General features: G+C 37.4%; 2 protein-coding genes across 2 annotated transcripts; one reads left to right on the top strand and one right to left on the bottom strand.

Annotated features, from left to right (window-relative positions):
- Nucleotides 1-2,286: 2,286 nt before the first annotated feature.
- On the top strand, nt 2,287-15,930 carry gnl2 (guanine nucleotide binding protein-like 2 (nucleolar)). The gene is made up of 16 exons (XM_051721914.1): nt 2,287-2,473; nt 3,612-3,696; nt 3,859-3,953; nt 4,207-4,346; nt 6,431-6,615; nt 8,287-8,353; nt 8,449-8,607; nt 8,813-8,926; nt 11,145-11,273; nt 12,097-12,201; nt 12,296-12,454; nt 13,152-13,259; nt 13,693-14,165; nt 14,341-14,420; nt 14,935-15,011; nt 15,146-15,930. Exons 1-16 carry the CDS (start codon nt 2,410-2,412, stop codon nt 15,278-15,280), a joined length of 2,175 nt encoding a protein of 724 aa, XP_051577874.1. The 5' UTR covers nt 2,287-2,409; the 3' UTR covers nt 15,281-15,930.
- Nucleotides 15,931-15,966: 36 nt separating this feature from the next.
- Nucleotides 15,967-22,437, bottom strand: LOC127454613 (axonemal dynein light intermediate polypeptide 1-like). The gene is made up of 6 exons (XM_051721934.1): nt 22,310-22,437; nt 21,679-21,815; nt 21,404-21,573; nt 16,716-16,894; nt 16,147-16,311; nt 15,967-16,061 (listed from the first exon to the last, which is right to left on the bottom strand). Exons 1-6 carry the CDS (start codon nt 22,385-22,387, stop codon nt 16,020-16,022), a joined length of 771 nt encoding a protein of 256 aa, XP_051577894.1. The 5' UTR covers nt 22,388-22,437; the 3' UTR covers nt 15,967-16,019.
- Nucleotides 22,438-23,622: the final 1,185 nt, after the last annotated feature.

Genomic DNA, 23,622 nt, shown 5'->3' with positions numbered 1-23,622 from the left:
CCCATTCACTTCCATTGTAAGTGCCTCACTGTAACTTAGATTTTTGCGTATTTTAAAGGAGGGACGAGATTTTTTTTTTGTGGTAATCAACATTATTCCACAAATGCCATCGATTGAGCTTAACTTGTGTTGACCCCAGAATATTCCTTTAACATGCAAGAACAATTCTTTAAGGACAACAATATATTGTTTGGATCCAACATTTCAAAACTATTCCAAAACATAAAAAATGTGGTGGGTTTTTGAGGCTTTTACCAAGCAATCTAAGAAATAAGCAAAAAGCCTGGAGTTACAAACAAAATATAGAATTACACACAACCGCAATTCCATTCAAATTGTACAGCTTTTCAGAAAGGGGCCTTTGAGGAAGAAGTCTCAGAAAATCATAATTTTGGAATGTTTTGCCTCTCATTCTCTTTTATGATGTCAATCTCTTGTTTAGTACAAGCTGGATGCCAAAACATGGGTCTTAAAAAGAGAATTTAAATCTGAAAATAATTTATGAGTCTTTTTTTTTTTTTCTTCTTCTTCTTTCTTGGTTGACCTCTATTTTCAGTACATTTTGAAGCTGTCACATTCAATTTCAATAGAGTGAAAGCGAACAACTGGGGGAAAAAATGACAAAAAACTGTCTCCTCAAAATTAGTGTAAAGCTGTGCACAAGTTCACATTTCTTTCTTTCTCAAAACTAAAGTAATTTCACATATTTACTTTTAATGTAAAATATATATTTCAAAAGAAAAGTTGCTTGATATAGTCTATCAGTAAGGAATTTTAGAAAAATTATACTGCTGAAGATTTTTAAAAGAGAGAAAAAAAGAAAAGAATGATGAATGAGTACAATATCTCAAAATGTTTTGAGTTTAGACTTAGAATCAAACTATTAAAGAAATTCACCAGTATTGTCTGAGATTCCTGAAATACCTATAGAACACTACTATTATACAAGGTATGCCTGGTTCTCATTGACTGTGAGGGCTGCCCCAGAAGCTATTATCTACGCATTCCACACTAGCTCTGTGCAGGTTTTAAGTGTACACGATATGCTGACTGGCAACACAAAACAAATGTATTGTTAGTTCAATTTGAAAACAGTTTGAATGTTTACTTTAATTCCATTTTAAGTGCATAAGCGCAGTTTGTTGTTCCTTTTCCAATTTGTTTAATTGAACTTCAATTGAATCTTGTAGAGTAATTAAGAAGAACATATGCTAAAAAAATAAAAAAAATTAACTTTTAGAGTTAAAATGGCTGTCTGTCTTAATTTGGTCCAAGAGTCTTGCTTCAATGTAGTGAAGAGGCACAGGCTGAAGTTCAACTCTATCTCTGCAGACACTGGACAGAACAATGCTACTTGAGTAATAAGTATGCAGGCATGCCCTCTTCTGGGTATACAGTGAAGTTGTATAAAAAGTCCTGCATTTGTAACACAAGCATTCTCATTCCAAGACTTTGTCTTCAGAACTTGAATAAACAGAGTACATTGACCCTCATGAATAAAGTAATATGTATAAGACATCATACTTAAAATGAAATAAATACAGTATTTATAACATTTCTTGTTTGAATTTTCTTTTTCTCCATAAACAACACTAAGATACTTTTGTGATGCCATGGTACAGAGACGAAATCAGGTGGTAATATTCATAGCACCTTGATTATAGGAATGCCATGGTAAGACTATGGTATATGTCCAGAAACCATGCAAGGACCACAGTACGGCAAAAAACAAATAAACAAACAAGCAAACAAAAAAACAGCAACAACATGGTAGTGACATGTTACTTTTTGAAGGGCATTATGCTACGTAAAGTCACCCATCTGACACCAACAATCATGCCATGGTCTAAATCACTGAGATCACATTTTTTTCCCCATTCTGGTGGTTGATGTGAACATTAACTGAAACTCCTGACCCAAATCTGCATGATTTAATGCACTGCAGCCACGCGATTGGCTGATTAGATAATCGCATGGATGCTTGTTGATGCCAGATGGGCTGGTTTGAGTATTTCTGTAACTCCTGATCTCCTGGGATTTTCACACACAACAGTCTCTAGAATTTACTCCGAATGGTGTCTCTGTACAACTGTGGTGAGAAGAATAGCATCTCAGAATGCTATTATGAGATGCGGGTTGGCGCTGTTTTGGCGGCACGAGGGGGACCTACACAATATTAGGCAGATGGTTTTAATGTTGTGGCTGATTGGTGTAATTCACTGCACTGAGTATCAGTTAGCAAAATGTTTGTCGGAAAAAAGAAGTCCCGTAAATAGTTGTCGCTTCATTGATGACGTACTTCCGAGTTTGGTAGTTTATTGTAACACGTGGAAATCTGTAGTGGACTGAACCCCATGCTTTATTTCTTTATTTTACAGTACAAAGCGGGTTCCCGGTCAATCGGTCACAATGGTTAAGCCACAATTCAAGGGGAAAAGCTCCATAAATCCCTCAAACTCCAGCAGCAATCCCGGTAAGATGAAATAAAGCACTAGTCTCTGTGTGAACAGCTAAAACATTTGCCAAATCTAATCAAGTATATAAGTCTTTCTACTGTAATGTTTTCTCCCTTGCATGTTGTAGTATAGGTGAATAATGCATGTATTCTGGTAGCTAGTTGATTTTGTTTAATTACGACTTCTGTCAAAGCTGTCAGTGATCTATCAGGCGCTTAAATAGGCGCTGCTGGCAGTTCTTCTGGTGTGAAGACCAACGAGTCACGGTGCGCCATACGTGGTGCTGTGCCTTTACAGTCACTGTTAATCCATGTTATTATTTTGCCTTTGCATGGGTAATAAATGTATTACAATATATAACTACATTTCCATCAAACTGTTGTCATTAGTAATGCTTTCAAAAATGCTCAGGGTGCTCATTATACACTATTTATTAAACTCAAGGCCGTTTCTCTCTTAATTTGTTTAGCAATTTATGTCAATATGGCATTAAAGGGATAGTTCACCCAAAATTGAAAATTATCTCATCCTTTACTCATCCTCATGCCATCCCAGATGTGTATGACTTTCTTCTGCTGAACACAAACAAAGATTTTTAGAAGAATATCTCAGCTCTTTTGGTCCTTACAATGCAAGTGAATAGTGACCAGACCACTGAAGCTCCAAAAATCACATAAAGGCCACATAAAAGTAATCTGTAAGAAACAGATCAATATGTAGGTCCTGTTTTACTATAAATCTCCACTTTCACATTTTGAAAGTGAAAGTGGAGATTTTTATTTTTTTTTACTGTAAATCTCCACTTTTACATTTTGAATACCTGAAGCCACTGGAGTTGTGTGTATTACCTTTATGCTGCCTTTATGTGGTTTTTGGAGCTTTGCATTGTAAGCACCAATAGAGCCGAGATATTCTTCTAAAAATCTTTGTGTTCTGCAGAAGAAAGAAACTCACACATCTGGGATGGCATGAGGGTGAGTAAATGATTAGAGAATTTTCATTTTCGGGTGAACTATACCTTAACTCAACAAGTTAATTTGTATATCATAATGATACATAGGCCAAATGATCAAATATGTAATACACAGCTAAAATGAATGTACTGTATGTCTGCATGTGTGTAAATCATCATCCTTAACATTCTCTGTTCTGCAGACCGAGTTAAGGGAGCTGGAGGTAACAACATGAGGGACCGCGCCACCATCAAACGCTTGAATATGTACAGACAGAAGCAGAGATGGTAACAGTCTGATCTTACAAATAAAAAGCATTTTCTAAATGGCCTCTGTCAATAGTAGTAACAAGCACTAGTCATGGGGGACTATGATTTTAGCTAGAACAAAATTATTTAAGTTGTAATAAAGCATTCACTCCTGTTTTATTTCTTTTTGTGTGTCCACAGCAACAATCGAGGTAAGGTGATCAAGCCCCTGCAGTACCAGAACACAGTTGCTCCTGGGACTGTTGCCAGAGTTGAGCCCAACATCAAGTGGTTTGGTAAGAGCAGCACATCTTAATGTGTGTGATCAAATATTAAAGGCAATTAGCCTTTGTCATTTTTTCCAGTTGTTTACAATAGGATGACAAACCACTTATTTTGAAATCATACTGTCCAAAATCCATATTGATACAGATAAATATAGCCTATCACAGCTGCTGCCCTTGGTTTCACAGATATCATGGTGTAGTTGTGAAAATATATCTGAATATGCTAATCACTCCAAACTTTTTCCTCATGCTGTCTGTACAGCCAATACCCGCATCATCAAGCAATCATCTTTGCAAAAATTCCAGGAAGAGATAAACGCAGTAAAGAAAGATCCTTACAGAGTAGTGATGAGACAGAGCAAGCTACCCATGTCCTTGATGCATGACCGAATCAAAGCACATGTGAGTATGCAAACAAATGGATTCATATTTGTTAATTTTCTGTCTTTTTGCACTTGGTGAAAGAGAATTGCAAATTGCTTGAAAGCCTTTTGAATACGCATTTAATCTATTGATCATTATGCTCAATGCACACTAAATAAATAAAAATTTCACAGTTGATGAATTACAGTTGCCTTTCATACTAAAGGAGAATCTTTATAGCATTGTTGTGAGCATTGTTGGGTTTCTCAATGTGAAATCAGCAGGTGGCTCTTCATAGCGGTGTACTTTTACCTGGGATTGAACTTGCTCTTTGGCATCAAAGGCCCTGCCGCCTGCCAGTAGTAAAGAACAGAGAAAATGTGCTCAAAATAAAACATAATGCTTTGCTCAGATCTTTGTGTTCCTTCTGCGAATGTTGTTGTCTCGCACGATTTTTCTTCATCTAAACTGTTCCATGTGTGGGCAAAACCTTTTAGGACTTTGTGAAATCAAAGTCCCACTCTGCTTTTGTTTTACCTCTCAGGACTGTCACATACTCGCATTTGGTATTCTACCTTACATGCAGGGATCTATGAAAATAGGCATTGCTGTTTCAATCACTAATTTTCATCCTCCCTATTTGATTTGTGGGGCTTGATCAACTGATCCAGTGTGAGTTGTAATGCCAGTGACCCATTGTCTGAAGCTATGTCCATGTGTGTACGCTGTTCTTTGCATACTTCTTTCTCAATAATATTTTGAACATGTTGTGATTTGGTTGATCAGGTTGTTTTTCATCATCCACTGCAATTTTTGGAAATGCAATCTTACCAGATGTAGGATTTACTAACAAGAAATATTACTAGTTTTGACAAGATCTGTAAATTGCTTGTTTTATTCCACCCTCTATTGCAACATTGATGTGGCTTCCCTTTTGTTTTGTTTTTAAAGTCATTACAGATTGCAATTTGGCCTGGCACAGTTGTAGACCTGAACTGGGATTTTGTTCGATTCTGCCTTGATAAAAGGCAATTTTCTTCATTCACACAATAAAATTAGCAACCATTTATTTCTCAGTGCAGGTTATGTTTGCTGCATTCTGCATTGTTGGTTCACTTTGTACTGCATGCTTTATAGTGGCATATATTTAATTTTCTATTGTGTAACTATGCACAACTAATTTATGACATACTGTACTAGGGATGGGTATTGATACAGATGTCCAGATCCGATTCTGTTCCGATTCACAAGCTTTCGATTCCAATTTGATATCAGTTCATATGGGTATATTTCAGTTGTAATGTCCCTTTTGCTTACATATGAAATAAATGATCTACATTATTAAATGACAAATGGGTTGCATGGATCTCGTCTTTGGACACACATTACTCGGAACAACTTTTACTCTCAGCACACAGTGAAAGGATCTCGCTCTTGAATACTCCACCACTATATTTCACAGTCACTGGTAAGTGAAATCTGAACATTTACCAGCCAGTTGCCAAATATATACATTTTAGTCGCATCGCGGGAAATTTGGTTGCAAATGCGAGTAATTTCATCTCATTGTAGTAGAGGGTTGCGCATAGAGTAAAAGATTGATCTTGGGATTTAAGAATCGATATCCAGATCGTTTAATGCAGCGAAAAGTCTTTATTCTTATCCACCCCTTCGCTGTAGCCACCAGCCAGTCTTAAATTGTGTGGATGAGTATACTATTCTCCCATGAATCACGTGGGCTTCTTTTCTCTCAGGGATGGACCATGGAGAGCTTTACATAGTATACGATAGACAGCAAGCTTTGCTTGTAATCTTGCTACCTTTTTCCCCATTGAAAATGTATTGGGAAGTGGGAACTCGTTGTTACCATGTAAAATAGCATTTGTAATTATGAAGAAGGACGATTGTGGTAAAGAGGATATAAACAAGCTTTCATGACACTCGTTCGAAATAGATATTTTCTTGGGCTGTATCTTCAGTCTAAAGTTAATTCAGTCTTTTGATAATAACTGAAAGTGCCATGGTTATTAAACACATAGGTTAGGGTAAGGATGCAAGTTATGATTCTAGATTTAGGATTTTTCTTTTATACATCACCTGTTCCTTTTCTTTTTTCTTTTTAGAATTCCAAGGTGCACATTCTGGACACAGAGACTTTCGAGACCACTTTCGGGCCAAAGGCACAAAGAAAGAGACCCAACTTGTCTGTGGGGGAGCTAAAGGACTTTGCTGAGCAGGCAGATGTCTCAGCTCAGAGCTACAGTGCTGAGAAAGACCGTGACCTGGTGACTGTGGACAGTGGAGTGAGGTGAAAAGAGTATTCGAGTTTCTATGGCTACTTTTATTTAGCAAAAGAATACAGTCATCGTTCCTTATTAGAGTGCTAAATACAGTTCTGTTCACACAGTTTACTAATGAAAGAATTTAACAACTGCATTCTATCATTTTTAAGAGACTCCCTTAAATTTTCAGGACTCAAAACCAAATTTAAGAGCAAGTTTGGTAATGTGCTGTATGAACGGAATCGACAATTTGAGAGTCCCATCTGTTTTTTACATTTAGTCATTTAGCAGACGCTTTTATCCAAAGTGACTTACAAATGAGGAACATAGCTAGCAATTTGTCATACAAAGTTTAACAATATCTACAGTGTTGTACTGCTAAGCTCTCAAGGTGGCTGGAGTAGTATAGGTGCTAGCGCAGAAGAAAGAGACAGAATTTTTTCTTTTTTTTTCTTGTGTGAGTACAGTAAGTGCAAGTAAGGTCAATCATAGTGCAATTAGGGTGGATTGGTTAAGTGCTCGCAGAACAGATGTGCTTTCAGCTGGTTCTTGAATGTTGAGATGGTATCAGCAGATCGTGTGGAGATTGGAAGCTCATTCCACCACAGTGGAACAGTGAAAGTGAAAGATCGTGAAATAGACTTTGAGCTTCTTTGTGATGGGACCACCAGGCGTCGCTCGTTCATAGACCTGAAGAAGTGAATTGAAGTAAGAGGGTGCGGTTCCATTGGCTGTCCTGAAGGCCAGAGTCAAAGGCTTGAATTTGATGCAAGCAGCTACAGGTAGCCAGCGAAGTGAAATCAAGGGTGGGATGACATGAGCCCTTTTTGGCTGATTGAAGACCAGATGTGCTGCTGCATTGTGGACCATCTGCAGTGGCTTAATTGTGTTAGATGGGAGGCCAGCCAACAAAGCATTACAGTCCAGTCTTGAAATGACCAGAGCTTGGACCAGGAGCTGTGCAGCACATTCAGACAGAAAAGGTCTAATTTTCCAGATGTTGTAGAGCGCGAATCTGCAAGACCGGGTGGTTGATGAAATGAGGGTGGTAAAATTAAGCTGGTCATCTACCACCACTCCCAGGTTTCAAGCTGTTCTGGTTGGTGTTAATGTAGTTAAACCAAGATGAATAGTGAGGTTGTGGTCAACATATGGGTTGGCTGGGATCACGAGGAGTTCTGTCTTGGCAAGGTTGAGCTGAAGGTTGCATTTCTTCATCCAGGCCAAAATGTCAGAGAGGCAGGCAGAGATACGAGCTGTGACAGTAGGGTCATCAGGCTTGAATGACAGGTAGAGCTGCATGTCATCTGCGTAGCAGTGGTAGGAAAAGCAATGTGCCTCGATCGGTCCGAGTGATGTTGTGTATATCAAGAAGAGGAGGGGTCCAAGCACTGATCCTTGAGGAACACCAGTGGTCAGCTGGTGTGATTTGGACACCTCTCCTCTCCAGGAGACCTTGAAAGATCTGCCAATGAGATATGATTCAACCCATCCAAGTGCAGTTCCTGTGATGCCCAGGTCAGAGAGGGTGGACAGGAGAATCTTGTGGTTCACTTTTTTAATACCGTTGTACCAAATACTGACTGTGTGAACATTGCCTTTATTATTCGGCTGTCCTGTTTTCTCAGAAAACACAGATCTGTGATGATGTAAATAGGCAAATGAACAAGAACCATCACATTTACCTTTTATTGCAGGGACGAGGCTCGGGAGGAAATCTTCAAGAAGGGGCAGTCAAAGAGAATTTGGGGCGAGTTGTATAAGGTGACAGTGACCATTTACCACCAGAATTCTTAATGGAAAGTTTTAATGGTAACCATATTGTTGTAACTTTATGGCACATCCTCATTTTTATACAGGTAATCGACTCCTCAGATGTTATTATCCAGGTGCTGGATGCTAGGGACCCTATGGGCACCCGTTCTCAGAGCATTGAGACCTACCTGAAGAAAGAGAAATCTTGGAAACATCTCATCTTTGTGCTTAATAAGTGTGACCTGATTCCCACTTGGGTCACGGTAGGATATTAAAGCAAAATTTCATTTTTATTTATTTTTTAAGTTACATCTTTTAAATGTTATCACATTTTATTAAATATTACACATAAATAACACAAACTATTAAATAGATTCCCTCTAGTGTCTAGCCATTGTTAGGCATGGACTTCATTAGACTCTAGCACTACATTTTCTTCTGTGTTTCTTCTGTGCTTGTGCATTGCAGAAACGCTGGGTTGCAGTGCTGTCGCAGGAATACCCCACTCTGGCCTTTCACGCTAGCCTTACCAACTCCTTTGGCAAAGGCTCCCTTATCCAGCTCCTGCGGCAGTTTGGCAAGGTGAGAGTGTAAACGTTTACTATGTATTTTATGTCTGCTACACATCATGCCTTGGAAACAAAGGGTGAAGTGTTTAGATACACAGCAGTTGCATTCCGTGGCATTTCTTTATATAGGCTGCAGTTTTATGACAAGGTCATGCTTGTTATCTGGTCTGTAATGGCAGCAGGTGTTTTAAAAGTAGTAGTCTGGCCAGGTACCAGGTGAACCCACCTCTTATTACCAGCTCCTCCCATGCTGTTGGGCTCTATTCCTGTTTTTACATCTGCCTTGATGGTATTTTTAGGACCTCAGCCGTAAACAAAAATTTGGAAATACTAAAAAGGACAGAGGGCTTAAAAACATAAATTTTGTTGAGAGTTATATGACAAGACTCTCTTTTAGAGTTAGAAAAAAGCAGCACTAAAAGATCCTAGTTACCATGCCTGCAATATAAATCTGCAGGTGTAATGACATTTAAGAAGCTTTTATAAGACGTGGATCAACTTTCCATTTCTTAGTTCTCGGTTACCCTTTTATTGTAAATAATAAATTTGGGGGATGTTCTCAAATTGTCGGGGTCAGAGTTGATCCAAGTTTTTTGAGAGAGAGAGAGAGAGAGAAACTTTCAGGGCTCAAAATATTTCAGGATGTTTAATTATATTTTTTCTTTATTTATTTATTTACAAAAAAAGCTGTTATGTATTTCTATGACAGTTACAAATTCATTAACACACATTTGCTGGAAAACAATGGCATACTATGCAATTTTGATCCAGCTAGATAATGTTACCATAGTGAAATTTAAACCAGCAGAATTTGCAACAACTGTTGACACTTCTTTAAACTCTGCTCCACTTTGTTACCATTGTTCGCTCTTGAGAAGCTTTGCAGAACATGCCATAGTAATCTATAAGAGATTGCTTTGAACTCTGTGGTTTTTGGCCACATATTCTCAGAAACTTTTAAGAAATTAAAAAAACACCGTAATCTGGTTAAAAACTGTAGAGACTGAATCAGAATCGAGGCAAACAGTTATCACACACCTGAAAAGAGAAAAGCATTAATTTTTTTAATCTAGTGAACAGAAGTGTTCATAACACACTCACTATGGAGCTGTAAACTCTTTATTTACTATTGCCTCTACTACGACCTGAATCAATACATACAGTAAATTAATTAAAGGGATAGTTCACCCAAAAAATAAAAGTTTCTCATTGTTTACTCAGACTCATGCCATCCCAGATGTGTATGACATTCTTTCTTCTGCTGAACACAAAGATTTTTAGAGGAATATCCCAGCTCTGTTGGTCCTTACAATGCAAGTGAATGGTGACCAGACCTTTAAAAATCCAAAAAGGCCACATAAAAGTAATCCATAAGATTCCAGTGGTTAAATCCATATCATTAGAAGAGATATGATAGGTTTAGGTGAGAAAATGTGAAAGACTGTGAAAGTGGAGATTTATAGTAAAAAAGGACTTAAATATTGGTCTGTTTCTTACCTATCATATAATTTCTGAAAATATGGATTTAACCATTGGAGTTTATGGGATTTTTGGAGTTTTAAAGGTCTGGTCACCATTCACTTGCATTGTATGGACCTACAGAGCTGAGATATTGTTCTAAAAATCTTAATTTGTGTTCAGTTGAAGAAAGAAAGTCATACACATCTGGGATGGCATGACAGTGAGTAAATGATGAGAGAATTTTTAACATTACTTTATTAGCTTTAATTGACCTTGGAGCAAATGCAGGTGTCATTGCTGATGTTATACATGTTCATTTGGGAATGAGGGCTGACACGGTCTCATCTACAGCATGCTCTTCACAAGATTTATTTAAAGATTGAAAAAAGGAAACAAATCCTCTCTGGGTACCTCATGTCACTATAAAAGTGACCCATATTTTTGGATAAAATTCTGCTTAAAACAAATAACAAATGACTCAGAAAACAGCAAACGCTTGTCAGATGAAAATGGTGGATGGCATGGGGCCAAGTGTGGGATCAATATCCAATAACAAATGTTAGGTTTGCAAAACATAGAAATACATATACATTAATGTAAAATGTATTGACAACGCAGCACTGGCCCGATAGAGCAAATGACAGTTACATCAGCTGTCTGGAAACACTCTTACACTGTTGAGCCATGACTTTTCTTTCAATGTTGCTTTTCAAAATGTTACATTTGTCATTTGCCTGGTATTAAAATGTCCATGTTGATTTTTTTATTAGCTCCACTCAGACAAAAAGCAGATCAGTGTTGGCTTCATTGGTTACCCCAACGTTGGAAAGAGCTCTGTTATCAACACCCTACGCTCCAAAAAAGTCTGCAATGTGGCACCACTTGCTGGTGAGACTAAGGTAAGACCCAAGAATCTTGCAGGAAGTAATATTGACTCCCTTAAAGTGCAGTCAATCTTTATATTTCGTGCTCGGTTTAAATGTTCTATACACGTAATATCCATTTGCACTCATTGTCTACTGATTATGAACATCAGATGCTTTAACGACTCTTATACGTGACCTTAAACTACTCCGACTTTGTTTATTTCAGAATCCACTAGCGAGTGGAAGATTACATGCAAGCAAGATGTTCATGCCAGCTCCTAACATGTGTTAACAGTTTAGACGTCTTAAGATTCCAGCAGTTCAGTTTTGGCCACAACATGTGTGAATTTGGGTTTTTGTGTGAAATGGCTTTGTTTTACATCATCCTCTTGTCAAAGTTTTCCTCTCATTGTACAAACATGGAACTGAGTAATGGTTCTTAGAGAGTGAATAAAAGTGCAAAGCCAAGGAAAAAGTTGATAACTGCAGCTAAATATTTTATTTCTGGTAATTGTATAATTAAAGACATTTTGTCAAACTATGTCATAATTCTAACACAGTAGATAAGGATAAGACCTGTTTAAAAAAAGTGGTGTTTAAAAGACATTTGATATGTTTTAAACAAGCTACTTTTCATTTGTGTTTATTTTATATTAGATATAGTTGTTTCAGCATAAAAGTTCTCTCCCCAAAGAACATGGCGTTTGTGCCTGTTCCATGGAAAATGGCATTTATTACTTTGAAATGTTTTTGGTCTTGCTGTTTGTTAAATGGAGGAATTGGTTAAGCTTTTGGCGCTCTCTGTGAGATGGCTTGAACTTTTGTGCCATAACCAACCGTTTTATTTCTTTCCAAGGTCTGGCAGTATATCACACTAATGAGACGCATTTTCCTGATTGACTGCCCTGGCGTCGTCTACCCCTCCGAGGACAGTGAGACTGACATTGTGCTGAAGGGAGTGGTAAGATTGCTTTAAATCTCAAAGTGTACCATTCACATTTGTTAATCCCAGCGGCTTTGTCCAGTCACTTTGCACCTGTTGCATTTTCTCGTAGGTTCAAGTGGAGAAGATCCGAAACCCAGAGGATCACATCAGAGCAGTGTTGGAGAGGGCAAAATCAGAGTACATACAGAAGACATACCGCATTCCGTCCTGGAGCTCTGCCGAGGACTTCTTGGAAAAGCTGGCCTTTCGCACCGGAAAACTGCTTAAGGTCTGGCCTGATTATGGAACACATCTGATAAGATGTACAGTCATCTTGGAGTTCGCTTGGCATATTTGTTTATTCTTTCCTCTAGAGTGTCAGATTAAGTTGAGTTGTGACAGGTTGCTTACTCTGAGCCAGTGGAAAAAATTAGTGTTAGCATCTCATTTCTTGTTAGAATAGCCAATTTCTTATACTTTTGCTAAATCTCATGCCAAAACTGCTAAGATTTAGTGTCTCAAAATCAGATAAAAGGGATAGTTCATCCAAAAATGAAACCCTCATGTTGTTCCTCATGTTGTTCATCCAAAAATGAAACCCTCATGTTGTTCCAAACCTGTATTACTTTTTCTTCATTGGAACACAAAAGGTGATGTTCGGCAGAATTGCAGGATTGATAGCCCCAGTCACCATTCACTTTTCATTGCATCTTTTTTTTTTTTCCATACAGTGAAAGTGAATGATGACTAAGGTCTTCTTTTGTGTTCCATGGAAGAAAGGTCATATTGGTTTGAAACAACATGAGGGTGAGTAAATGCTGGGTGAACTGACCATGAACTGTCACTTGAAGGGTCTTGCATTGAAAGTTGGTTGTTACTGGTTAAATTATTTTCATTGGGTACATTGTGTATTGTTCAAAATTTTTAATCTTTGTCTGAATACTGTAAATGTCTGTAATGACTGGTAATTTGTACCTGTAATACAGGGTGGAGAGCCAGACCTGCCTACTGTCTCTAAAATGGTTTTGAATGATTGGCAGAGGGGACGCATCCCCTTTTTCGTAAAGCCCCCTGGAGGCGAGATGGATGAAGAGGTAAATGGAAATTGCTCCTACTACCTCAAAATATATTACAGAAGTTCCCATAAAGTTTAGATTCCTATAACCAAATCAAATGCTCAGACTTTGGAAACTACATTTGAATATTAAAAAAAATGGGTTCCATGAAAGGCTTTTTTCAGTTCATAATTGTTTTTGCATGCATTGATATATTTGGTGCTTTGTTTATTATAAACCACCTCAGAAGCCATTGTTTATATGTGCTACCTTAGTCTAAATATTCTAACTTCCTTTAATTCATATTTCCTTACTTGATGCATATACATTTTCTTTTAAGAAATGAATGTGGCCAATATTATTATATAAAAAACATGCCTTTTTCATCTTTGAATGTTTGGGATCCATTTTGGCCTTACTGACCCATTTGAAAAAAAATTTACTCTTAAGTTGACAGTTAATTTTTTCTCAGAGCAAAGCACAACCGCAGCTGGAAGCACCTGAGATGGAAACAGAAAAGTCAGAGTTTGAAAACAGACTTGATGCTCAGAACGTGGAGGGGGCATCATCCAGCGAACAGGAAGTACAACAGCTGCTGAAACAAAAACAGGAGGAGATGCAGAAAATTTTGGTCAATGTCAAGCAGAACTTCGGCAAAATAAACGTCGCCCCAGAGTTCAGCGAGGAGGACCTTGTACCTGTTGAGATGCCTGACATACTGGATCCCTCTGGTTCAGAAGGTGAGAAAGATAAGGAAAGTGAGGAGGAAGATGACAAAGAGAAAATGGAAGAGCACAATGGAGAACAACAAGATGAAGTGACCACTCCCCCTACCACGGCAGAGAGCAAGAGCACACGTGAAGTGAATAAAGAGCTGGATGAGAAGATCGCCAAATTAAAGCAGTTTCTTAATCAAGCCAAATCAAAGCGCTTCTCTGCCATACGGTTTGTTTACTCTCATATGCATTGTTTTATGAGGAGGTTCTGAGAGGTTAACAAGCCATCTTTCCACCCAGGGCCTACAGATTAGCTGAGGCACTGACCTATTTAGCTGATTTATGCTACATTTTTCCACTATTTGATCTTGACATTGTAATGAGTCTTGACGTCTCCTTTATAGCATCCCCAAAGGCCTTTCTGACAAAGTATTCACTGAAACCAAAGCAAAACAGAATGGTGCAAAGAATATGCAACAGAAAGGTAAGTAATAACCAATAATGGACTGTATACCCAAGAATCCAGGTTGGTGCTAATTATTATGTATATTAAGAGATTTGGCCAATTCAAAGTGCATCAAAGCACAACTATTCAGGTACACAAATGTTCTTAAAGGAAGCTGAAAACAATATACTGTATATTTAAATATACATTCTCTAATTATATACTGTATACAAGAAATACAGGATGTGTATACATAATGATATATTCTAAATATTCACACAAATATACAAATAATCCGTAATCATCAAAGATATCCATAAATTATAAAGCAAGTATAAGCATGCAGTCTTTAGAAGTATGAACTGACCCTCTGCCTCTACACAAACTGTTTAGTATTTTTATAGATTTGCAAAATCTGTTAAACTTCGAGTTAGAAATGTATGCAAGAAATGATTTTCCAGAGCCCTTTTTTGCTGTTTCGTGATGGTTCGATGATAAAAGGTCAGCTGGTGCTTTAAAATAGTAAGTAATGTCACTCTTTGTTTTTTACCAGCAACACAGTTAGGCAGAAAGAGGAAAGCTTTGGAAGATGAGGAGCCTGCACAGCCTACCAAGCTCAAATCTAAAGAGGTATGCACCATTTCCCAGGCTTCACTGCTACTGTCAGTCATTCTTATTCATCTATGCAAACATCTCCAATATAGTATGTGAGTTTCTCAGACCAAATATGTCTCTATTTCTTTGTAACTTCATCCCCTAAACAGAAAAGAAGACTGGAGCGTGCCCAGAAAGTGAAGAAAGTGGGCGTTCGCTATTATGAGACGCACAACGTCAAGAACAAGAATAAGAACAGAAAAATGCCCTCAGACGGCAAGAGAGCCAAACAAGCCAAGCGATAAGACCTGGTCCAACTCCCTGTCACATTAATCTCCATTTCCGTAGTCATGTTGGTGGCTAAGTTGGAACATTTGGATGTCAATCGCAGTGATTTGAATAAAGGTGAATGTCTGTGATCTGCCATTCCAATGCACTTTATAGATACTGTGACACCAGCCAACATCGTGAACATTATGACAACAGTCAGACAAGTAATTAATTTCAGCACTGCATTTGCAAAGCTTTTAACTTAAAGGAATATTCCCGGTTCAGTACAAGTTCAGCTCAATTGACAGCATTTGTGGCACAATTAATTTTGACTTGTCCCTCCTTTTCTTTAATAAAAGCAAAAATCTAGGTTCCAGTGAGGCACTTACAATGGAAGTGAATGGAGCCAATCTGTAAACAATAAAATGCTCACTGTCACAAACAATATGGGTGTTTACATGATTTTAATGTGATAAAATCATTACTAACCTTCTTTGTAAAAAAGGAGGGAGAAGTTGAATAAATTTTTTGTGGTAATGAACATTATGCCACAAAAGCTGTCGCTTGAGCTTAACTTGTATTGAACCCAGAATATTCCTTAAAGAGAATGTCCTTATTTGGAAATATTGACAAAAGGGTCATGTACCTGTGTATCTGTGACTGTTCTCATACTGGTGTTTGGGGGGTGGGGGGGGAATACAATAAATAAATACACAAATAGCTGAAATTTGTATTTTATTTTTTGGTTTTTTTAAATAATTTTCTGAATAATATTCAGGCTTTATTCTTCAGGGTAATTATGCCCTCCAGCTGCACCTATAAAAAATAAAGAAGAGCATTACATTTTTTAAAATAATTCATCATAATGCCACAATGATGTCATCTATGTGATTTGTTGTACCTTGAGCTGCTGATTGGTTCGTTTGAGGAACTGGACTTCTTCAGCATGCTTCTTATCCTCAATTTCCTTCCGCTCTGCTTCCCGTTTCTCGATGGCCTCGCATTTAGCCTTCTGCTCATTCACCTGCCTCTCCAAATTCTGCTTCTCATTCTCCAACTCCAAAATCTACCAATCAGGTGTAAAGTTGTAACTTCTCAGAACAGAAAATGCTAATGCTGTGTGACTTGTCAGGCCTTGCTTTACAGATAATGAAAGTAAAAAGTAAACACATAATTGTTAAAGGGATAGCTCAACCAAAATGGAAATTTGGTCATTTACTCACCCTTTTGTTTTCCAAACCCGCATGACCTCAGCCACCTTTTTATCGTATAGAAAAAAGATAAACGTAAATGGTGACTGAGTCTAACCTTCTACCTAACATCTCCATATGTGTTCCACGAAAGAAAGTAATCTGGTTTTGGAACAACAAGAGGGTGATTAAATGATGACTACATTTTCATTTTTGGGGTGAACTATCACTTTAAAGGGGGGACACATTTGTTTTCAATTACAATTAAACAACTGTGTACCCTGTTCTCCAAGTCAGACTTTCCTTGCTCCCCCTGCAATGCTTTTCTCATGCCGAAAGCCACGCTACTCTCGTACAGTGTTTGATAGGCAGTGATGGTCATGCAAATCTCATCCCTTACTTGCAGCAGCAGAAGGCCCCTCTCAGCACAGTTAATGGTAACCTGTCTGATTAACTCATCTATGAGGGAAAGGGAAGGTCACATAAATCTCAAGAGCCATTTATATAATATGATAATCTAACTAGCACATGTGTGGAAAGCCTGTCAAGAAAATGTTCTGGTCTTATTTTACTCCAAAATCAAAAGACACAAATATGAAGATATATTTTGCAAATTTAAAATGAAGCCAATCTTAGGGCCATTTAGATTTTTTATATTGTGACATTATTTACATACATGTTTTTATGCACATTTTATCCCCCAATTCTCATTACTGCAATGCGAAAAAAAGATTATCATTATAATATTGTCATTACCGCAATGAGAAAAAAATATATATTTAAATTGGATTTGGTCAGGATTGGGAAGGTTACTTTTAAAATGTATTCTACCACAGATTACAGAATATCTGCTGAAAAATGTAATTTTTAACATATTCTGTTAGATTACTCATGGTCAGTAATGTAATCTAAACACTTTGGATTACTTCTTCAACACTGGCAGATTACTTGCTTGTTTTGACTATAAATAAGTTAACAAGTCAAAAAAAGTGAGACACATGTTAAAAATACATTCTCTGAAAAAAGCCTAAATATATTATGCAGTGTTGTTTCTAAAACAAGATAAACCAATTTATTTATTTTTAAGGCTTTTCAGATATTTTTACAGTACAATACAAAAATTCTCAGCAAGAATAATATTTTTGTAGTACATCATTGCCCTAATATTAAATGTCTTACTAGAGAGTAAATATATAGACAGTTGTGCTCAAAAGTGTGCATACCCTGGCAGAAATTTTGACATTGATTTTGAAAATATGACTGATCATGCAACAAAACTGTCTTTTATTTAAGGATAGTGATCATATGAAGCCATTTATCATCACATAGTTGTTTGGCTCCTTTTTAAATCATAATGATAACAGAAATCATCCAAATGGCCCTGATCAAAAGTTTACATACCCTTGAATGTTTGGCCTTGTTACAGACACACAAGGTGACACACACAGGTTTAAATGGCAATTAAAGGTTAATTTCCCACACCTGTGGCTTTTTAAATTGCAATTAATGTCTGTGTATAAATAGTCAATGAGTTTGTTAGCTCTCACGTGGATGCACTGAGCAGGCTAGATACTGAGCCATGGGGAGCAGAAAAGAACTATCAAAAGACCTGCGTAACAAGGTAATGGAAATTTATAAAGATGGAAAAGGATATAAAAAGATATATAAAGCCTTGAAAATGCCAGTCAGTACTGTTGGGGATCTCCTGATACCAAGCCAAGATCAGGTAGACCAAGAAAGATTTCAGCCACAACTGCCAGCAGAATTGTTCGGGATACAAAGAAAAACCCACAAGTAACCTCAGGAGAAATACAGGCTGCTCTGGAAAAAGACGGTGTGGTTGTTTCAAGGAGCACAATACTTGTTGACCCCTCTCCAACATAGCGCTTATGGTTGTGACCATAAAGCTTTATTTTGGTCTCGTCACTCCAAATTATAGTGTGCCAGAAGCTGTGAGGCGTGTCAAGGTGTTGTCGGGCATATTGTAACAGGGTTATTTTGTGGCATTGACTTCTTTCTGGCAACTCGACCATGCAGCTCATTTTTGTTCAAGTATTGTCATATTGTGCTCCTTGAAACAACCACACCGTCTTTTTCCAGAGCAGCCTGTATTTCTCCTGAGGTTACCTGTGGGTTTTTATTTGTATCCCGAACAATTCTTCTGGCAGTTGTGGCTGAAATCTTTCTTGGTCTACCTGACCGTGGCTTGGTATCAAGAGATCCCTGAATTTTCCATTTCTTAAGTGACTGAACAGTACTGACATCTTTATAAAGTTCTATTACCTTGTTACGCAGGTCTTTTGACAGTTCTTTTCTGCTCCCCATGGCTCAGTATCTAGCCTGCTCAGTGCATCCATGTGAGAGCTAACAAACTCATTGACTATTTATACACAGACAATAATTGCAATATAAAAAGCCACAGGTGTGGGAAATTAACCTTTAATTGCCATTTAAACCTGTGTGTGTCACCTTGTGTGTCTGTAACAAGGCCAAACATTCAAGGGTATGTAAACTTTTGATCAGGGCCATTTGGGTTATTTCTGTTATCATTATGATTAAAAAGGAGCCAAACAACTATGTGATAATAAATGGCTTCATATGATCACTATCCTTAAATAAAAGGCAGTTTTTTTGCATGATCAGTCATATTTTCAAAATTAATGCCAAAATTTCACAATTTCTGCCAGGGTATGCAAACTTTTGAGCACAACTGTATACAGGTGCATCTCAATAAATTAGAATGTCGTGGAAAAGTTCATTTATTTCAGTAATTCAACTCAAATTGTGAAACTCGTGTATTAAATAAATTCAGTGCACACAGACTGAAGTAGTTTAAGTCTTTGGTTCTTTTAATTGTGATGATTTTGGCTCACATTTAACAAAAACCCACCAATTCACTATCTCAAATAATTAGAATATGGTGACATGCCAATCAGCTAATCAACTCAAAACACCTGCAAAGGTTTCCTGAGCTTTCAAAATGGTCTCTCAGTTTGGTTCACTAGGCTACACAATTATGGGGAAGACTGCTGATCTGACAGATGTCCAGAAGACAATCATTGACACCCTTCACAAGGAGGGTAAGCCACAAACATCCATTGCCAAAGAAGCTGGCTGTTCACAGAGTGCTGTATCCAAGCATGTTAACAGAAAGTTGAGTGGAAGGAAAAAATGTGGAAGAAAAAGATGCACAACCAACCGAGAGAACCGCAGCCTTATGAGGATTGTCAAGCAAAATCGAGAATTTGGGTGAACTTCACAAGGTATGGACTGAGGCTGGGGTCAAGGCATTAAGAGCCACCACACACAGACGTGTCAAGGAATTTGACTACAGTTGTTGTATTCCTCTTGTTAAGCCACTCCTGAACCACAGACAACGTCAGAGGTGTCTTACCTGGGCTAAGGAGAGGAAGAACTGGACTGTTGCCCAGTGGTCCAAAGTCCTCTTTTCAGATGAGAGCAAGTTTTGTATTTCATTTGGAAACCAAGGTCCTAGAGTCTGGAGGAAGGGTGGAGAAGCTCATAGCCCAAGTTGCTTGAAGTCCAGTGTTAAGTTTCCACAGTCTGTGATGATTTGGGGTGCAATGTCATCTGCTGGTGTTGGTCCATTGTGTTTTTTGAAAACCAAAGTCACTGCACCCGTTTACCAAGAAATTTGGGAGCACTTCATGCTTCCTTCTACTGACCAGCTTTTTAAAGATGCTGATTTCATTTTCCAGCAGGATTTGGCACCTGCCCACACTGCCAAAAGCACCAAAAGTTGGTTAAATGACCATGGTGTTGGTGTGCTTGACTGGCCAGCAAACTCACCAGACCTGAACTCCATAGAGAATCTATGGGGTATTGTCAAGAGGAAAATGAGAAACAAGAGACCAAAAAATGCAGATGAGCTGAAGGCCACTGTCAAAGAAACCTGGGCTTCCATACCACCTCAGCAGTGCCACAAACTGATCACCTCCATGCCACGCCGAATTGAGGCAGTAATTAAAGCAAAAGGAGCCCCTACCAAGTATTGAGTACATATACAGTAAATGAACATACTTTCCAGAAGGCCAACAATTCACTAAAAATGTTTTTTTTATTGGTCTTATGATGTATTCTAATTTTTTGACATAGTGAATTGGTGGGTTTTTGTTAAATGTGAGCCAAAATCATCACAATTAAAATAACCAAAGACTTAAACTACTTCAGTCTGTGTGCATTGAATTTATTTAATACACAAGTTTCACAATTTGAGTTGAATTACTGAAATAAATGAACTTTTCCACGACATTCTAATTTATTGAGATGCACCTGTATATAATGTGAAGTGGATTTTCTTGATATATATATATATATATATATATATATATAATCGTGCCTGGTAACAGGTGCATGTAAAAGGACTAGAAATAGAATTTTAGCTGAGCATTAAGCTAAATGTTCCCATGACAATTCACACAAGGTTAACTATTTCTGCTGCTCCAAACTTGCTTCAAATCCCCACAGAGTGTACACAACATCTTCTGATTGCATCATTTATACAATTGTTTTTTTGTTTTGTTTTTTTTTTTGTTTTGTTTTTTTCAACTGAATAGACTAAATACTACATGAAACAAATAATACAATGCAAAGTAACCTCTTTGGTAATCAAAATACTTTTTGAATGTAACTGTATTCTGATTACCAACTATTTAAATTGTAACTGTAATGGAATACATTTAATAATATTTTGTATTTTAAATACTTAATCCTGTTACTCCCCAACCCTGCCCTTGGTACTGGCTTCCATCTTTACAGTAATACAGTTTAAAAAAAAAATTTAAAAAAAATTTGCAGTACAGTGTTGCGGTAATGAGAATCATAATTGAAAACAATTGGAGTAGTAATAGGAAAAATGTCCAAACACTTTAAGGTAATGAGAAATGAGGGGTAACGTGCTTAAGTGTTAAGTTGTTGACATATTTGACAAGAACCAAATTTTCTTACCAAAGCACTGAGAGTATAGCTCCCTACGGACTGGACAAATGCCCGTCTCTCTCGCCTGCTTCTGCTGCAGTTTTTGATCCAGCTCTTTTTGCAAGTTAATAACTTCCATTCGTGTGCATGGCGCACTGGACACTGGTTGCACCCATAACTGGTTGTCCTCAATCCATTCCCTGCAACAAAATCATCTGCAAGATTTTATATACTATGAGTAAACAAATATGCAACTAAACTACAGTGTGCTGGTAGTCAGATGGTTAAGGATGAGGTGTGTATACTTTGGTGGTAGGATAGCATTTAGGATCTCTTCAGTTTGCTGCTTGTTGGCATCTTCTGAGGGACTCTTGGGTTTGGGTGGAGGTGGGACTGGGCCTTTGACTGCCATCTGTTGAGGAATCACTTTCAAAGGGCGACTCTGAGTAAAGAATGAGAGCACATAAAATTGTTTACTTTTTTTTTTTTTTTTCTATTTTGAACTTTTTAACAGCCATCTAAGATGTAATCATCACAGTGGCTGCATGCGAGCGGTAGCTGACAAATAACATGGAACATTTTTCTTTAAAATTAATACATGTATGAGGGAACGTGTTTATTTCTTTTATTAGGTGCTGTTATTGGTGACCATTTGTTTTTTTATCATTTTTAATCACCGTTTTAGTTTTTGTTGTTGTTAAATTCTCCGGCGGCGTGACATTTTATTTTTTTATGTGTACATATTCCATGAGGTCGCTCAAGAATAGTAATTATAATAGTAATTTCTAATTATATAATTATTAGAAAAATGTATTTTAAAATATAATGTAAACATGTAAATGAAGTATAGCATGAATGTCATATTGCTGTTGTTATTTGTTCGGCTAGCCAAGCATACTTTTTATTTACTAGTAAACACAAGAGCACTGTGCTCACCTTTGGTGATTTCCTCTCTGTATTCTTGCTCACTAACAGTGGATAATCATACTTTAACAAGGAGTCTTGAGAAATCATGCTTACAGTGTGACGATGTAAATTAAATGTACAGAAATTTAGCACTTGAAGTTCCGTCGGCTGCGCTGAAGAGGTTTCGGTTGATTGTTAACGGTTGCCGTGGCAACAGCTTGGGCTTACAGCACGAAATGATCAGGGAGAATATATATTCTTCTGTTGATCTGTTTTGGCTATAACTATCTTTATGGTAAATAGTCAGGGTTCCCTGTTGAATTGACATTTCCAGTCATTCGTGAATAGTAGATATGAATATTTAAAAATCATGTTGTAGACATAGCGATCACAACGATGAAAGTGTTTTGCAGAGAATAACTAGAAATCTCTTAAGATTTTATTAAATTCCATGACTTTTCCAGACCTGAAAATAGCTATTTTAAAACTCTCATGATATTTCCATGCTTTCCATTGCTGTGGACTATGTATGGTGTTAGAAGGCCAATGCACGAATTACAACTAGTAGGCCTAATTAGTATAAAATACGTTACGTTAAAGAAATATTCCGGGTTTAATACAAGTGAAGCTTAATCAAGAGCATGTGTGGCATAATGTTGATTACCACAAAAAATTATTTTGACTCGTCCCTCCTTTTCTTAAAAAAAAAAAAAAAAAAAAAGGGGGGGGGGGTGGGAAGCGAGGCAATTTCAATGGACGTGAATGGGGCCAGTTTTTTTGGAGGGTTTAAAGGCAGGCATGTGAAGCTTATAATGTATTATTTGAGCTGTAAAGTTATTTAAATCGTTATGGCACCAAAGTTGTAAAATTAGCTAGGCTATAACTTTACACAGAAAAGGTAAGTTAGTGATTGTATCACACTTAAATCATGTTAACACATACAGGTGCATCTCAAATTAGAATGTCGTGGAAAAGTTCATTTATTTCAGTAATTCAACTCAAATTGTGAAACTCGTGTATTAAATAAATTCAATGCACACAGACTGAAGTAGTTTAAGTCTTTGGTTCTTTTAATTGTGATTTTGGCTCACATTTAACAAAAACCCACCAATTCACTATCTCAACAAATTAGAATACATCATAAGACCAATAAAAAAAACATTTTTAGTGAATTGTTGGCCTTCTGGAAAGTATGTTCATTTACTGTATATGTACTCAATACTTGGTAGGGGCTCCTTTTGCTTTAATTACTGCCTCAATTCAGCGTGGCATGGAGGTGATCAGTTTGTGGCACTGCTGAGGTGGTATGGAAGCCCAGGTTTCTTTGACAGTGGCCTTCAGCT

This window comes from Myxocyprinus asiaticus, chromosome 16, assembly GCF_019703515.2.
Source record: "Myxocyprinus asiaticus isolate MX2 ecotype Aquarium Trade chromosome 16, UBuf_Myxa_2, whole genome shotgun sequence".
NCBI lineage: Eukaryota > Metazoa > Chordata > Actinopteri > Cypriniformes > Catostomidae > Myxocyprinus > Myxocyprinus asiaticus.
Note: the sequence above shows the minus strand (reverse complement) of the source record. Positions and strands in the feature narration are given on the sequence as shown.

Coding starts and splice junctions, on each gene's coding strand:
- LOC127454613 (XM_051721934.1), bottom strand. CDS start 22,387: ATGATTTCTCAAGACTCCTTGTTAAAGTATGATTATCCACTGTTAGTG. Junction 21,816..22,309: donor CAGAGAGGAAATCACCAAAG/GTGAGCACAGTG, acceptor TTCTTTACTCAG/AGTCGCCCTTTGAAAGTGAT. Junction 16,312..16,715: donor AGTCTGACTTGGAGAACAGG/GTACACAGTTGT, acceptor CCTGATTGGTAG/ATTTTGGAGTTGGAGAATGA.
- gnl2 (XM_051721914.1), top strand. CDS start 2,410: ATGGTTAAGCCACAATTCAAGGGGAAAAGCTCCATAAATCCCTCAAAC. Junction 8,927..11,144: donor TCCTGCGGCAGTTTGGCAAG/GTGAGAGTGTAA, acceptor TTTTTTTATTAG/CTCCACTCAGACAAAAAGCA. Junction 12,455..13,151: donor GCACCGGAAAACTGCTTAAG/GTCTGGCCTGAT, acceptor CCTGTAATACAG/GGTGGAGAGCCAGACCTGCC.